This window comes from Apteryx rowi, unplaced genomic scaffold, assembly GCF_003343035.1.
Source record: "Apteryx rowi isolate R43461 unplaced genomic scaffold, aptRow1 scaffold_12, whole genome shotgun sequence".
NCBI lineage: Eukaryota > Metazoa > Chordata > Aves > Apterygiformes > Apterygidae > Apteryx > Apteryx rowi.
The window spans coordinates 370,915-388,380 of record NW_020447419.1 but is presented as its reverse complement, the minus strand read 5'-3'; the positions used below and the strand labels follow the sequence as shown (position 1 = coordinate 388,380).

Sequence of the window (17,466 nt, the reverse complement as noted above, 5' to 3'; positions counted from 1 at the left end):
ACCTTCAGCTGGAATTAGGCATATCCGGTCATTGTTTAGCTGAATTTAAGCTTGGACATTCAAGCTGTCGAGGGCTTAAATTAACCTGCCGCACTGAAAGAAATTAAAAGGAAGCTCTGAGCAGAACTGTGGGATGGAGATGAAAGAGCCTCAGGAGTATTCTCTTTCCACTGCATCTACCATTTTTCCAGTCTTGTGCCTAGAGCCTGTAAATCACAAAGCCATCCTGTCATGTACAGAAAGCCCCACTGAATGCCCAAGTTACTGTCTCGCTGCCTCTAATGGCGATTTCAATTAAATAAGAAAAACAAAGACTCCTTCTTGACAAAAAAAGAGATTTCCCGACTTTTGGAGGTCCTGGCTTTTGATGCATCTTAGCACGCCTGGAGCAAAGCGGACCTGGTGCCGTGTTTGGAATGAAAGGCTCATTTACACTCGGCAGCCTAATAAGGCACTCGGTGACAAGCAAGGGACGTCAGCCACAGCCTTGCGAGAGAAAGTTAGTCTCACGACACGGAGGCGTATGCATTGAAAGGACTGGCTTCACTGAGGACAGCAAGACCCTCGTTACGATCTCTCTTATCTAAAGAAAAGACAAACTTGCTTCCAGCTTGTTGCCTACTAACATGTAACATCCGACCGTCTTAAAGGAAGCATAAAAGCAAAGAATGCAACATTCCCCCCCTCCTTTTTTTTTTAAAAAAAACATTATATTGCTCACTATGATTCCCCTCCTAAGGGAGGAGTCGTTACAGTGCTAGCAGGGTACCATCCTGCTCCATAGAAATCGAAGCGTCGATAGCAAGAAAAAGAGGCGGCCAGAATCAGTTAATCCCCTTTCAAAGCCATCTTATGAAGCAAGCTCCTGGTATCGTAGAAGGAAATTTATGATCCGATGCAAAGAGAGGACACGTCTATTCCTAACTGACCCTGCTGCGTTGCCACCACTGTGACAAGCATAAGCAGTAAAGAGTAGCCGTATTTTAGAAAATCTGGAAGACTCAGCTGATGAACTGGAAATGGACTGCCAGCCCTTCCTTCCTCTGCACAGCTTGCCTAAAGCAGGCTTAGGTCAGGTGCAGAGATATTAGAAACCACTCAGAGTTAACAGTTTGCTAATTTATCTTATTCTCTGTTACCTAGAAGTATCTTTGTTTGCCTCATTTGTACCGTATGCTGAACACGCACGCCCTGTGGAAAGATCAAGCATGACAAGTTGCTCGAGTATATAAAGGACAACAAACTAGAAAGAGATGCAAGTCTCGGATGTTTCAGGATGCCACCACATCCCAAGGCAAAGTTAATTTTGTGGCTCCCACTGAATAGATCTACAGTCTACATGTATAAAGGATATCCCTAATTCCTCTGGCATAATGTTTTGGCCGCGCAGCATCAGATCTGTTGAGAAGAGAGATGCGATTCTTACACGGTGTCACTCTGAATTGCTATTAACGACGTGGATGATGCTGTGGGCAAGGCTTGTCCTGGCTGTCAAGCATAGACAAAACGGAGAGGTGAGGAGTATTACAAAAGGCAACTAGCTATGGGGATTAGTTTATTCAGATAACTAGTTCTTAACCATCCCTATGAGGGAGAATGAAAATGGATGGTCCTTCTGAAGACAAACCATAAGGCTTCAGGGTAGCCTCTCCTGGTTAGGTTTCTCCTGCCAGCGTTTGCTACCTTGCAGAACTCCCACGACATCCACCGAGAAGGTTCAGCAACTGCCTTCCCATGAAAGGCCTCCTCATTTTAGTCAAATGGTCAAGAATAAAGTTCACAAGATCGATCACTTGAGGTTGACCCCAAGTCACACATGTTGGTTAGTCTATCTACCACTTTGTATTTCAATAGTCACAAAACCTTTGAAGTCAGTTACCAACAGTTGTAGCTAGAGATCCCATAAAGATCAGCCCAATTAATGGTGATTTGCAAAATAAGAAACAGTGGAGTTCTCTTAAAAAGAATACATCTTAGTCATGCAAGCTAGATCACGACCAAGTACATACAAGATTACGTGAGAAATACTATTTCATAGTCCTGGTCAAAATGATGTGAATAATAAATTCACTTCGACTATAAGAAGAGGGTCAGAGTTCCCCTCTGATTTAACATCAGCATTGTCCTCTGATTGCAAGAAACTCATGTAACAACATTTTGCTTTGAAATAGAGCCCTGAGGTCTCAAATCACTTGCAAAATAATGAATGCATGCCTTACTGAACCATATCCTACTAAAATATTTACCTTGCATTTCAAGATAGGTAAAATGAAACAGAAAAGAAGAACTGATTCTCTTCAAAGAAATGCTGAAGAGCCAGAAAAAGAGCCACATCTCTAGCCTTATACTTTAACCTTCAGCCTGTATAACCTGTGGATAACCTTCAAGCATAAAAAAATCCACCCCTCACTGGTAATTGAGAAGAGGTTAGAAGACTCTCAACTGCCAGTCCACAAGACTTCAGTGAGAAACGCTAAAACCAGTGCTTCAGAAATTTAACATTTCTACAATTAAAACAGAATAATTGTTATATACCAAATAGGCAGTTAATTGCCCCCTCCTAGGCAGGAAAAGGTTAAGGCTTACCTGGTGCTCCAGGAGCACCAGCATCAGCAAGGAAAGGAAATAACGGAAACACCAAAGATACTCTCAGTCATACGCAAAAACAAACACTGGGCTATTATAAAACCCTAGAACTGAGAAGTAAAATATATCTTGCTTTTCATATAAAGCTATGAGTTTCAGTGGTGTAATATCCTTCTTGCCTTTTTATAGGTGTCAGGTGTTCTAAGCGTCATAGACAAATAATTTTTCTCTTTCTTAGCTCTGTGGAAACTACCAGCTCTTCTGCGGGTTTAGGATAACTGAAGTCAGGGCCCTCGACTCGGAGCACTCAGCAGTTCCTTTGCTCTCACGAAATCCCTGCAGCAGAGAAGCCACTTGCTTAGAGCCTCAGCTGACTTGCAAACTGGATCCTCACCATCACCGCGGACTGTGGGTGGCACACCACGACGGCTGAATTACGGGGCTACCTCAACTGTGACAAATGAAGGGCCCCGCCACTTGAAAGGAGATGCTCTTCCACCTGCAGGAAGTCCAAGCCTCTGCGCTTCAGCTGTCCCCTAACAATCCTCAGGTTGTGATGGGCTCGCGTATCGGATTTGGCACAGAGGCTTCTTTCACTGCACACGCTATGAAAAAGCTTTGAAGTGTTGGATTCCATAGGTAAAGTATACATAACGGCCCGGGACCTGCTGCTCTGTGATCTAGCCTGGAAAGAAACCGAGACCGCAAAGAGACATGCTTGATGGGACAACCGCTCTCCTATTAGCTGGAACAGAAACTTCATTAAGCCCCAGAGGAAATAAATGCAGACTGCTTGTTTCTTGCCCACCCTTCAGCCAGATACTGGCAAACGAAAGCACTGCGCTCTGTGGATGTATATTAAACAAGTCTAATTATTATAAACTTCTACTTGAACTTAAGAAGTATGGACGTTGAAAACCAGGAGAAATTCTCAAGTCAGGAATTACTCCAGTGGTAGCTATATACAAATTTTTACCTTCCAACTTAGTTTAAGACATTACTTTATCTAAATTTAAAATTTAGATTATTATATAAATTTAATTATTAACATTTAGATAAAACGAAAGCATTAATAAAAATAAAAATATATTGATCTGGGAAGTTCATGCATTTCCTTAGTTAAGTCTTACTTTTAAGATCCTTAGATAAGGAAATATTGTTTGGAAGTTCCATATGCCCCACACTTACTGGAATTAGAGGAGTTTATAAAGCTCCACACTTTGCTCTTGCAGTATTATGTCTTTCCTGTAAGCTGACTTGAGAACATGTCTCTCTGGATTCCTATTACTCTCTTTGCACTGCAAACATTGCTATTTTTCAAAAACTCCTGTAGGATATTGTGTGAATTGGCTTCGCGCCCTTGTTTCCTCGCAATTACAATTTATCAAGATGCATCTCTCCTGAATGCATACCTACGTCCTCAAATCCAACGTAGTCCTTTAACTTTTAACAGCTTGTGCTAACAGAGCCGTCTTTCTGCGGTTGCTGAGTTTAGGCAGCGTGTTGATGTCGCCGCAACTGTTTAAGCGTTCTACGACCGCAGGTCACATTTATTTGAGACGCCGGGAAAAATAATCACAGCTGATAGCATACTTCCAACTATCTGACGGCTGACCTGCCAAGCAGCATCACAGCGCAACTCGTTCCAAACTACGGACAGGTATTTTGAAGATTAAAGCCATCTTAAACAGCAAACAAAAGGTAGTTTAATCTTTCAAAGGGCTTTTTTTTTTTTTTTTTAATGCAAATAAGATTACGGGACTGATGAAGAACTCACTTTATACCAGGGAGCTATCACTTTCAGTATTAACCCTTCCATTTCGACAAATACTAATACGGAAACAGAGAACTGAGGATGCTTTACAGACTTCTAAGTGCTGCCTCTGTCAAATGTCAAGCGTATGAGCCACCGAGAGACAGCTCGTAGCTGAAGTTAGACAAGTAGACAGCTGTGCAGACATATATATATATATAAATATAATACATACACACACACATATATAAATATAAAAAAAATTTTATATAAAAAGTGCTGACTTTTGGTGGTGATGAAAGGCCACAAGCAGTAGACTGCAACACTAACCCTTCACGTGAGAGGTCAGAAACGCGTAGCGACTCTGGGACACGAGCCTGAAACCCTGATAAAGAGGATATTCACTATTCTGATTCTGAAGCTAAAAAAATAAAAATAATAATAATTAAAAAAAGCTAAACCAAACACAAGCTAAACGAAGCTAAACTAAATACAAAATATGCATTTAAGCATCCATAAGTAAATGTCAGGAAAAGCAAAGCTTTATAGTTCCATTGAGCAAGTTAATTTGGTCACATAAACAATTTACTGACAGGCATTTGGCACTTCAGGCTGTGAACAAAATTAAGATGAGCATGAGGTTGCCAATGTCAAATTATCAGAAGATGAAAACTCACATTTCTTGCCATTTTGGAACCAAGCACAGCATTTAATTGCTGAATGCAACAATTCTTTACATTTTAATCTTGGAAAAAAGAGGATCTGAAGACAGAAGAAGCAGATGTGTTTCTAGAGGTCTGCAGAATTGTAAAAATCCATATAACACAACTCACCAGTCAAACAGCAGCGCTAAGCAAATAAGAAATACTTAGCTGAAACCTCGCAAAGTTGTGCGGAAATGCCCATGTACCCTAAATCCTTTTTAAACTAGAATTACAAGACAGTGCAGTTCAAGCCCTTTGCAAAGCAGTGGCTTGCTATCAATGACCCAAAGATACATGGGTACAAGCTCTCCCCCAGTGGAGCCACCCTTTCAAACTGCAACCTGCAGCCCAGTTAACATGGTAAAAGGTATATTGGAAGTAGCAAGCAAGTAGTGTCTGAACTCCTGTTGCATGGAGGTAACACATTTTGCAGGGGTTTGGGCCCTTGACTACGTTTTTGGCACAGCACGTTCAGCAGAAGCTCAGGAAGATCTCACGGCGTTCTTCATCTGTATGACGGGACAGTTTTTTCCCCATTATTTTGGCGATAAATTCATAGCATACTTAAAGGCTAAACATTCAGAGTGAGGGAACTCTGCCTTAAACTCACCCATTCAATTGAGATCCTTACAGTTGACAAGAAGAAATGGGTAAGCACTGGGTTTTACTGGTTATGGATGCCAACACATGCCTAAAACACCCCTGGCAGCAAGCACCATTCAGTTTAGCACTCTGAGACCCTTTCTAAAGAGCTTATCCTATGGTGCTGCCATCACTCCTGTCTTGGAGTTGGTGAACACCACATCCATGAGAATAACAGAAAAGATATTTAGCTGCCATGTCTTGTTTCCAGGAGAGCAGAAGAGCTGAGCACTCTACCTCACATACTCTGTAGGGAGGATCCTAGAAAGAGGCATACAACACTTAAGAGAGAAAACCGGTTAAAATATAGTCTAAAGAAGGTGGTGCTGGCAACGTGCTTGGGGAAAAGATTGCGAAAATTCAGTAAGGACATTCCTGTCCTCTTTTTCAAGAACGAGGAGCAGCAACTCATAATTTGCTTTGAAACTAAAGATGAAGCTGGAAGCCAATGTATAGTAATAAGCAAATTTTTGCCACCTCCACGCTTGGCAGTTATTCTTCCCTGCATGCCTTACACTACTTTGGGGAAGCCCAGGTTGCAGAATTGCATCTCCCTCTGTTTAAATTAAAATCGGGCTGAAACTAGCAGTCAAGCAGGACAGTTCCTCCCATGCAATACGAGCTACAGGGAAGGTGCTAGAGTAATTGCAAGAAAACACAAGTTTCCTATTCCTTTACTTGGGTGAGTAAAGACATAGACACTACACTGTTAAGAGCCCAGCCCCAAATTGCCTTCTGTTCCATAGGACACTTCAATATTTGTGGTCGGCTGGGCTGCTCCAGAAGGGAGCTTGTCAAGGATGTGAGCCTAACTTCAACACAAACCTTTTAAGTATGTAAATTTGTGCTGAAAGGGGATGATTTCCAGAAAGGGCTAACAGGCAGTCCCTTAAAAAAAAGTTTCCTTAAGGTATGTTCGGCTGCTTGGAAAGCTCAAGCAATAGCTTAATGTTGATAGTAGTTTACCCTGCTGAGCTGACAAAGTTTCCCTCCAGAAGTATTTGCTAGAAGCGATTTGTTTGGTGATCACAAAACGGTGCAAGAAGTATATGATTACTCCCTTCTCCCTTCTACTTTTAAAGGATAATGTAAACTCTTTGCACACATGAACACACACTTTCCAATACGCCGTGTGTTTTACAACACTAAAAATTGTAACAGCTCCAGAACAGCTAGTAAATGAGAAAATGACTTCATATGCACTTGCCAATTAATTATTTCCTTCTTTAAAAAGGAGGGAAAGAACAGTGAGAACTCAATTTCAAATTAATAAACCCTAATACCCCACAGTTAGGGGTATTATGCCGCCAGGTATTACAATTCATACAAGTTACTGCAGAAATGCAATAGCCTGCACAAGCAATGGGATAGTGATAAAGCCTAAGCAGACGATATTTAAACACATATTTGACTTACTGCGGTATTTGATATCATGCTGGAATTTAAATGACAATTTGCAAAAGCAGAAAAAAAAATCCCTGTCCCATGTGAACTACTGTTTGCAGCACTGTTTAAGTTAATTTTATTACTTTACGGAAGAAATTATTTCCTCTGATATTCCTGGGACACAGTCCTATAAGTCAAACACTGACTTCTAGAAGAAGAATGAGCCGGCTACTTGTCCATGCTCAGGTAGGATTTGATATCCCCAGTCTTCTGTGAAATAAGTCTCACGAACTGCAGCTTGCACTAACACAGCTGGCTGCGGTTTCCTCCGTCAAAAAGCAGGGATGGTAAATTTGAGGCTCTCTCTCTCCAGCTCTTTAAGGAGGTATAAATTGTAAGGACTGCAGGACAGACAGCATCATCATTCATTAGCGGCAGCACCAGTGCTAGTTAATATTAATCGTTAGGTCTATTTTCCAGCAGAAAACCACATTTTCTACTCAAGTTTGAGAGGCTTGGCCAGCATTTCCGAGATTCCTCCAAACAGTACTGCGCTCTCCAGCTAACAAAGCTAAAAACCAAACAAACCCTAAGAAATAACAACCGAGTTTGCAGAGGAGGAATCATGCAGATGTGCGTTCCAGATGTTCCACGCCAGCCTGGGGGACCGGAGAGGCGCGCGGCATAAAGGCGCAGCCCAAGCACAAAACCCACTCCGTCTCGCACCGAAATTCAAGACCCCAACAAGTTACAAACGGCTCTCCTGGGACTACGCCACCCTCTTCTTGCCCGGCAATGAGCAAGTATAGAGAATTCCCGGTGGAAAAAAATTATCCATCACGAAAAAGATTTATCAAAGGAAAAAAAAAAAAAAAACCATCACGGGTGTCCAATCCGATCCGGGAAAAGGCATCGGCCAATAGTCGCAGCAGCGGTAATTGTTCTAAATCTATCAATAAGGCTAAGCTGCTCCTTCATTGACTGCAAACACCAATTTCTTTCATGGAGGATTATAAGTTGATGTTCATGGTCTCTCTACCACCATTAGGGTGATAAACAGTTTAAACTACATCAGGATCTGACATGTAGATCAATTCTGGGTCCATAAAGAATCTACACAAGAGGTTCCGGGACAGGGATTTACTGCCCCCAGTTTTTATTCTCTCTTGCTGCTAAAATTACTTCTGTCACATACTTACAAGAGTAAGAAAAAAAATGTAAAAAGAATTAATTTTTCATGTACCACTGGAACGGTCTTTTTAAATTTCTGAGTTTTAAGACAAATATGTTACTGCATTTAAAATTATGCTGAACAGCATGTGGCATTTAGCTAAATAGTGAGCCGATCCCACGATTCGCTCACTATCAGGCAGACAGCAATTTGAAACATTGAACTAAGCTGTCTAGATTTTCTCCGAGGGCAGTCACAGGCTTCATGTTACCAGTGCCAAATTATATTAGACATTTAATTTTAAACCTCAGGTACTTAAATGTAAAACCTTACAACAGTAATAGTCATAAAGCAGTGGGGCATTCCATTTCAGAGAATGGATTTTTCTATTTTTCCCCTTTAATTTAACCAGCACCTCCTGTTTTGTGGCTCTGCCCACTACAAAGCAATTTATCTAATTAGGAGATGTTCACAGCTGCTTAAAAGACAGAAGCCCCAGGAAACCAAAGGTCTGCTTAGGAAGACTTTGAAAAGTTCTCCAGAGCCACACAAAGTATTAATTTAATGTGAAAAAAAAGGTGCAGAGAAAAATTGAATCCCAATATGTTATTTTGTCTACAATAAAACCATGTGACAATAAGCAGGCATATTCTCCAGTACATTGGCATTTGAATTCCAAAAGATGCTTAGCTTCTCTCCATACCTGCTGCTTTCACAGTATTATCTTTTTATGACTAAAATTCAAAATCTTTTAATGGAGAAAAAACTCTGAAATTAAAAAGGGTTTTTCATGCGTCAACTCGCCAGCATAAAGGACACATCTACGAGCTTACCGAAAGATGATACACTGGTAGCAATGAATTATTCTTGACGTTTTCTAGCAGTTTTATCATCCCAACACTTATGTTTATGCTGACATTTAGTTGCCTAAGACTGACCACTAGCGCAATTTTTTTCCACAGATCGGGAAGAAAAAATACTTCTCATTATCTGTAAACAGTAGGATCTCTGCAACAAATTATTTAAGTCAGGCTTATTCAAAACTACCCACCAGTCAACTGTATTTTTTGAATAAATATTTCATAGATAATTCTAGCTGTCGTCTCTTTTGATCCAGAAGTAATCACGTATGAATGTCAAGTCAGAAGAAGGGAGTGCACATATTTGGAGTACGGAGCTTGTGCAGAAGAAAAGGATCCCTTTATCAGTAATTTAGGACCAGCTGTACTACAACATCAGGAACAAGAGACAAGTTTAGCAAATATCTCCAAAGGAGAAACAGCATTACAAAGGAAAGGGGAAAGGGAAGAGGCAGGAATTTAGGTTATATTTCTTCTTTTCAGCATATTAATTACACACCACTCTGAGGAACTCATTGAATTCTGTGTTTGATGATTGTCTTCTGCAGTCTCAGGTTTCACTTCTGGCACTAGGGAGAAAGGGGATGGTATCTGCTCACCTCCCTGTAGTTAGGCCAAGTGTAGAAGACCAGAGAGTGACTAAATCTGTTTTTTCCCTTGCCTCCATTCTAGTGAAAACATACAATTTTCTCCAACTTCTTTGAAGGGCTACAGTATAAAAGAGGAGAACAAAAAGCTGATGCTTTGGTATGACCTTTTAAAAGGAAGGTAGAATTGGGGTGGATTAAAACAGCAAAGCAACTCAGGAAAAGAGAGAATATATGGACTGTGAAACCAGTTTAGGCTAAAGGAATCTGTGGGCATTGGCAATGCCAAGGGTGAGAGAGAAAACACCCTCATCGCTGGAAGGAAAACGTGCTCAAGTAGGAGAATGCCGATGGCCCTAAAAGCCTAACCAGCTTCTGAGAAAACAGGGGAGCTGGGTGCACACAGAAGGAAACAGCTTTCTGCAATTTTATCATTCCACTAAGAGGTATTTCTCTCTCTTCTCTTGGGTAGACTAAAGTAAAGGGTGTTTGATTTAGAAAAAGGCTTCGTCAAAATCTGTATCATTCTGATGCAAATGCCATACTCCTGAAGATGTTGCTCCAGAAACACATGCACTTAAGCCAAACACAAACATTATATATTATACAGATGCATATGGGACACGAGAAGATGTTTTCCTGCTCCTACAGTTCTCACTATTTTAAGGAAAGACATCAGAAACAGGTTCCTCCATTCCTGCTATTTTTCCCCCTCTGTTATCCTTATTCACACTTAATTTCTTCTCAGTGCTTTCTTTCACATGCTCATCTCTTCTTCTCACCTGTTGCTCTGTGCTTCATGAGCTTTCCATGGTTTCTCCACTTGCGTGTCTGAGACACCATGACCTTGGACACGTGTGCTTCACTGACATGAACCAGATCTGCCCCATGCTGCATTGGATATTATCTAGTCCCAGCCTACCCACCACAATTGCTCCAAGCATGTCCTAACCTGTGTAGGTAGCAGATAAACTACATGTGAAAGCTTGCATCAAATCTCAGTCCTTGGCCCGCACTCTACACTGGCATGCTCTCCACTGAGACCAGATGCGACATTTTGTTACCAAATACCCTACAGACCTTCTGAAAAAAATCACCCCTTGTCTCAGTGTTAGAATCCAACCACTGCAAAACACCATCTGGAACAGCCTTTGTTCATTTTAATACCATTAAACACTCCACATAAAAAACACTACAAGAAAAAAAAGTGTATGCCAGTAGTGTGCAGACTTTAAAGCAAGATCACAGCAGAGAGAAAAACATGTCGATGAAAAGATCTGACAGACAACTTACTGCTAATATTCACTGTCATACAGAGCAAGAAAACAAGGCTATAAAGCAAACAACCTATACTACATACCTGAAATTAAAATTGTACACTATAATTACAGTAGCTCTTCCTGATGAGAAATGACTGTATTGATCTGTGCTCTTTCATCTAATTTCTCCTTTTCTTTCAGATGCGAGAAATTTGGCTTACAGCATCTGGTTGATCATCATCAGTTTTTACAGCAAAATACAAAATTCCTCCCCCCTTCGCCCCAGACCAAACAGACCCCCCCAAGCTCCAGGTTTCTTACCACTGCTAATGCCAGAGTTTGCAATGACTGTTGCCTCACTCCACTGATCTGCACTGGAGACCGAGTAAGAGCGCTGATGCATACCATCCGGACGACTGTTGAAGGAGACTAGACTGATCCCACTGGCCATCTGAGACACAGATGTGCTAGTAGTCACGTTCCCTAGACGTAAATGGAAAACAAATTGGTGTCAATAGAGAAGGCAAAATTGATTTACATGAAGGTGGACGGGGGCATCTTAACAGAGCAGAAAAAGAGATTACTTAACCAACACGAACAACAAGGCACCACTCCCTGAACCTCCAAAGGCAACAGTCCCGTGACCACCTTGGGGCACCACAGATTACAGCAGCCTAGTGAAACCTAACTAGGAACTTTGGACAAAAGAGCCTAGATTTTCCAGATTTCAACTTATTCTGTTCATCTGCCTTCTGGAAAACACAATCTTCCACAACCCTGCTAGCGGTAACACTTTGTGCAGCTTCTCCACTGCTACAGGTAGATGCACCACAGTTTGGAGAACACTGGCTTAGAGCACACAGGACGCAGACCGAGCATGGAAAAGAAATTAATACCTGAGAACTACGGCTTATACAACCAACCAAAATCTGAGCCAATGCAGCCAACTCAAAAAGTTTAAGACGATCTACACTAAATAAAATTTCAAGCATGTCCCCAAGCAAAGCCAAAATATAGTGATGGTGAGTAAGTAAGTACGAGCATTGCAAGACCAAGGAAAAAATGTATTCAGATTTTATATCGTAAAGCAACATCGTGACACAAACAGCACACAGCGGAGGCTTCCTCCCTTGCCTGCCAAAATCATTCTTGTTCACCCTTCATAATTGTAACTGGAGGGCTATTACACAAGAGGTGAGACATAAAAGAGAATAAACAGTAACCACTAGAAACAGTTTCAGTATTTTCATGATCCATGAGGGCTAGGACAATAAAATGTTTGGGGGGGGGGGAGGAGGCAAGGACAGGCTCCTCGCTGTTAAAAACAGATGAAGAGTGATTCGGCTGAATCAATTTTAGAGTCAAAACAATTAAAATCCTTTCCACAAACTCAGATTTCCAGTGGTCTTCCTCTCAGCTTGCTATATGCCAGAGTTTGCTCCACAGTTTGGGCTTCTGACCACATTTTACTCCACTCCTGGCCCAGGATTTATATATTACAACATGATAAATATTTTGCCATGCTAGGTTCATTCTCCGTGGCAGGCTCTTCCAAAGGATAGCAGGCACCGATGACAAGGTGAGAGTCTACTCATAAAGCACCCCACAAGCCTTCTATGGCTTTAAGAATATTCTTTAAAAGCAGGTGTAAAGGGAAAGAAACAGACACAATCTTATAAAATACCCTAACACTTTGCATTTCCATTGCACCTTCTACTGATGAGTTCAGAAAAATTAATGAATTAATTTTCAATGCTCCTGTGAGGTTGTTAATTATCTGCTATCATTTCCCGCATTTTTCAGAGGTTAAATGACCCAGGGCCACAAAGGAAGATTGTGGCAGACTTGAAAATAAAACCCAGATCTCCTGACTCCCAGTTCTATCATTATGTCTTTTCCCAGAGCAGCCTTTGGGAAGACAGCAGAGCTTAGTGAACTACTTTGTGTTTATTAGAGCTGGCATAATTGTCCCTTTCTCTCCTCCCCTTTCCCAAGACTAATCCTTGTCTTTAGTCCATTACACAGATCCATCACTACAATATCCGTCCACCTGAGTCTTGAATGTACTTGTTCACTCTCAAGAACTTCTGTGCAGCAATCTCTACTTCTTAGACAAGTTAGAGATACAAAGAAAGTGAACTTACCTGCTCAGTTACGCAAAGTCTACGGTAGATTTTAAAACTGAGTTGAGCTCCCCCAAGGCAGCGCTTTAGCCACTGGCACATAATTCCTCTCTAATCACTTTCCCCGAGCAACCCTTTTGTCCACAAGAAATCTGGAATCGGAGTGTTATCTGTGACAGTGTTGAAAAAAATTGATGCCTCCAACAACCGGTGCCCTTCAGGACATTGTGCGTTTGACCTACCAACTGAAAGCAATTTGCTAATGCTAGTATTTTAGCACCTTTTAAAGACATCTTCCAAAGAAAAGTTCAGCAGAGAAACCATGCCTGCAGAACTGAAGACACAAAGCAGAGGTTCAAATTATAGCTCAGTATCTTAAAGCCGCAAGAGAAAATGGAAAGCTGACACTTCGTATTTTGAGTTCTCTTAAAAGAAATACCTCCTTCCAAACAAATCTTTGCAACGCAGCTGATGCTCACTTTGAAATAATCAGCAGGGCTTTCCTCCAGTTTTCACAGCCCAGAGAAAACAGGAGCATTAATACATTAATTTTGGTGATGATACCATAATAAGGGGAGCGGCTGACATGAAGGGCAGAGCCTGAGACCAGAGGGACCCTAGAAACTTGAGAACTGGGCCAACAGAGAGTTCCTGCGGTTCAGCAAGAGAAGTCGTCAGTTCTGCCCCCAGGGCTGAATAACCCCACATAGCAGCAGAGGCTGAGAACCAGATCGAGCGAGTAGCAGCACTGCTGAAGAGGACTCGTGAGCTACAGTGGATGCCAGTGCACGTGCCAACGCTGTATTTTCATTGCAGATAACACAAACCACACCCTGGGCCCACCATTAGGAGCACCTGAAACATGACATTCAGGTTCAGGGTCCTGCAATTCAAGAGGACTGCTGGGAAACCAGAGAAGGTCCAGAAGACCTACCAAGATGGCCAAAGGCCTAGAGCACAAGAGCACATGGCCGATGAGCACTCCGCGAGCTGGGCTGCTTCAGTCTGGCGAACAGGAGGCTAACGGCTGATCTAATAGATGCGTGCAGCTACCAGAAGGAGATGGAGCCAAATGCTTGGTCATTGCAGATGATATAAAAAGTGGCAACAGTCACAGACTGCAGCTTGGGAAGTTCAGATCTGGTGTTAGAAAACACTTCACCTAGAAGATAAGACGGCCCTGGAACAGGCTGCCTGAAGAAGATGGGGAACCTCCATCCTCCCAGGTTTCCAAAACTCAGCTGCGCAAAGCCACAGCTGAGCTTATCTGGCACTGGTGACAGTCCTGCTTCAAGCAAGAGGATAGAGTAGATGATCTCCAGAATATCCTTCCAACCAGCATTTCTAGGGTACTGTGAATGATTTTAAAAGGCTCCCCTTTCCCGCCCCTCCTCTCATTTTTCTTTAAAGCAAAGAAACTTTTAAAGCTCAAAAGCAACTGTGGTTTTCTTTATATATATATTTAAATACGTGACCTCACAGAAGAGTTACTTTTTTCTGGTCTTGTCTCTAATTTTATTAGCCTTTAACTTTCCAATCAACTTAACTGAGTAAGTTCACCAAATCAGGTTTACAGGTGACAATTATGCAGCAGATTAATCCAAACTATTTGCATTGTTTGGTTTTTGCTGCAGCACCTTTTTCAGCATCTGTAGACTATTACTGGTAAATGGCTTTGGAAACAACTTATTTTTCACAAACAATTAGGTTCCCCATCGGGAAACAACCCCCTCCTCCCCTCCAAGTGCCTGACAAATGGCATCTACCCTGCTGGACTGAAGAGCAATGCCACAAAAGCGCACTTTTAGCCTGTAGCTATCTTTCATTCTGCGCCTAGTAAAATGGGAAGCTGCATTTGATGAATTCCTGCAAGAGAATCTTCGTAACAAAGATCATGAAGGAGAAAACGGGTATGTGAAAGCTAAGATGGAGCATTCTCTAGGTATCATGGGAAAATGGAAAACAATTACTGGACATCTTTGCCTGGGTGACACATCCCCATTAGTCTGTGCTGGGTGGCTGAACTGCAGAGAGAGGCAATATCTGTATGTTGACATCTTCTGCCTAGTTCACAAATTTTTGAACAAAAGTATCCAGTCACTTCCTAACCATCACGCAAAAGCAAAGCTTGAAAGAGGGTACCTGGCATAATACCAGGACTTTTACATCACCGTGTCAGCACCAAAACCTTTACCTGCACTTTAATGACATCTTCTGTAACTCCGCAACCAAGATCATGACATTATTTTAATCTGCTGAGGAAGTGACTTATTCTGCAAACCAAATGGGAATTTTTCTTTCACATTTGTGAAAGCTATGGATTGTTAGCAAAAAATAGCAGCCAAGTCCCCATCTTTTGTACTTTGTCGATCTATGATGCAACCCAATCCAGCTGTCTTTTCTGTCGCCACAGTCCAACAGCCCTGCTACCAATTTGTCCCTTTACCTGTTGTGATAACATTTATTCAAGGCTAAACTCCACTTTTTTCACAAGCTGTAAGATTTTTTTCAGTAAATCAGACTATGCAAGTCAGGATCCTTAGGCAGACATCAGAAGAACTCGCCTACAGAAACCAAGATTGGAGTCCTGTCCCCCCACCAATATGTTCAGCTCTAACACAACCTTGTGAGTTCCAGCCTTATTTAAAAAACACCATTTCCCAATCCACTGCTAATTTTTTCCACTTCTCAGACCAATTGATTACAGCATGCCCAGGACATGTATTCCACAGCATCAGTCTGCAGTAATGCTGCCACACCAAAACAAGGAAGGACTACTGGAAGTCAACTGCTGGTCTTGCTCACTTCCTATGCTGCACAAAGCTTCTACACAACAGTCCTATGATTTTTTTCCTTCTACAACAGGCAAACCCCAACCCCACCTCCAAGAAGTAATTTTCCTTTAAATACCAGGTTTTCTGGCCAACAAGCCAGCCAGTCCAAAATAAGAGGCCAACAATACCCATCGAGAAGTAAATCCTATATATTGAGGAAGGCACAGCATGAAGCCTTCGTATGTCAGGGTCTTCTAAGCAAGGACTTGATGCATTCTGCATCTGTCATCTTCCCCATATATATACACACGCGCACACGTATATATATGTGTGTGTATAAATATATATACACACATATATATGCTACATATATACACATATCAGCATTAACACGAAATACATGGTCAGCTACCTGGTCCATTCTGGAGTTGTGAAAGAGTGCTTCTTCAAATACATCATATATGCATCAGCTGGTTGCTTAAGTTGATTAGCAGGGGGCAGTTAAATTACTATGCTAATCCATGTATTCTCAGCACTGTTTCCTTGATATGGATATGTGTATATGCTTACTGGGAAGCCTTGATTAGTTCAAGCTTCAATGTGTCAAAGGCTCCAGATTCTTTCCAAAGAATAATTTTAGCTGTACTCACATCCCTAAAGTGTAGGAGCTGATTTGAAAAGGTACTTACCTCTACCATATGCTATTTTTCTTTAAACAATTTGCATTTCAAAGTGACTATGGCATTTATATTTGAATGAATATCAGTATGTTGCCAGAACTGGTCTCAAATGAGCAAAAAAAGATGCTGGTCTCCTATTGAACAAAAGTGTTTTCATCTACCAAAGGGGCATCAAAGGAAGAGTTCCTCTTTCTAGCTCTGGACAGCTTTATTAAAACTATCTTCTCTGATATTATAAAATACCCTGTTATGACTGAGCTTACAAAACGTTCAAACAATTAAGCTCTCTATAACCCATCCAAATTAAGATCCAAGGTAATTTCCAGGTCTGGGCAACGTTTAATAGAAGTGCCTTTGAGAAAAGTGAGCACTCTCATACAAAGTCCAATTTATTTATCCATCTATTCAGCGTAAATAGCCTCAAACGGCAAAGAGCAAGTCAAGATAAGGGACTCAACAGAAGAGGAATTAAGCAGAGGAGTGCGAGCGTGCCTGTGTGTGCACGTACATATTAAGAGGCTGATGGAAACATACACTGGAGGCAGACCGTATAGCTCGTTTTCCTAGGCACAGAGGACTCGCTTTGGCTCTTTGTACACAGTTGAACTACTGTTTCAGCTTTACAAAACAGACTATAAAGGCAAAGTCAGATTACAATAATTAGAAACACTGTGAAAATAACTAAAGATTTATATGACCACATGACTGTGCAAGCTGTTAGGTGCCAACCTAACCAAGAAACAAAGATGCTGTATGTTGTAAAAAAAGTTAATAAAATATACAATAAATAAGGTTCACAATAAACGTTCTCTTACATGCACTCAGTAATGCACCTAACAAAAAACAAAAACAAAAAAAAACCCCTAAACCGCTCAGGGTTTTTGTCGTGTTACTGTTGTAATAAAACAGCATGATGGACAGCACTTCAGCGACTCTTTTGC

General features: G+C 41.4%; 1 protein-coding gene across 7 annotated transcripts in view; it reads right to left on the bottom strand.

Moving 5' to 3' along the window:
- The window catches only part of AGAP1 (ArfGAP with GTPase domain, ankyrin repeat and PH domain 1), a 386,106-nt gene that overhangs the window by 96,119 nt on the left and 272,521 nt on the right, over positions 1-17,466 (bottom strand). For 5 of the 7 annotated variants that reach the window (XM_026087248.1, XM_026087275.1, XM_026087257.1 and 2 more), the window contains one exon: positions 11,270-11,431. The exons of the other annotated variants lie outside the window; for them this stretch is intronic. In XM_026087248.1, coding sequence (XP_025943033.1) covers positions 11,270-11,431 — 162 coding nt within the window. The remainder of the gene's footprint in view (positions 1-11,269; positions 11,432-17,466) is intronic. 7 annotated transcript variants of the gene reach the window in all.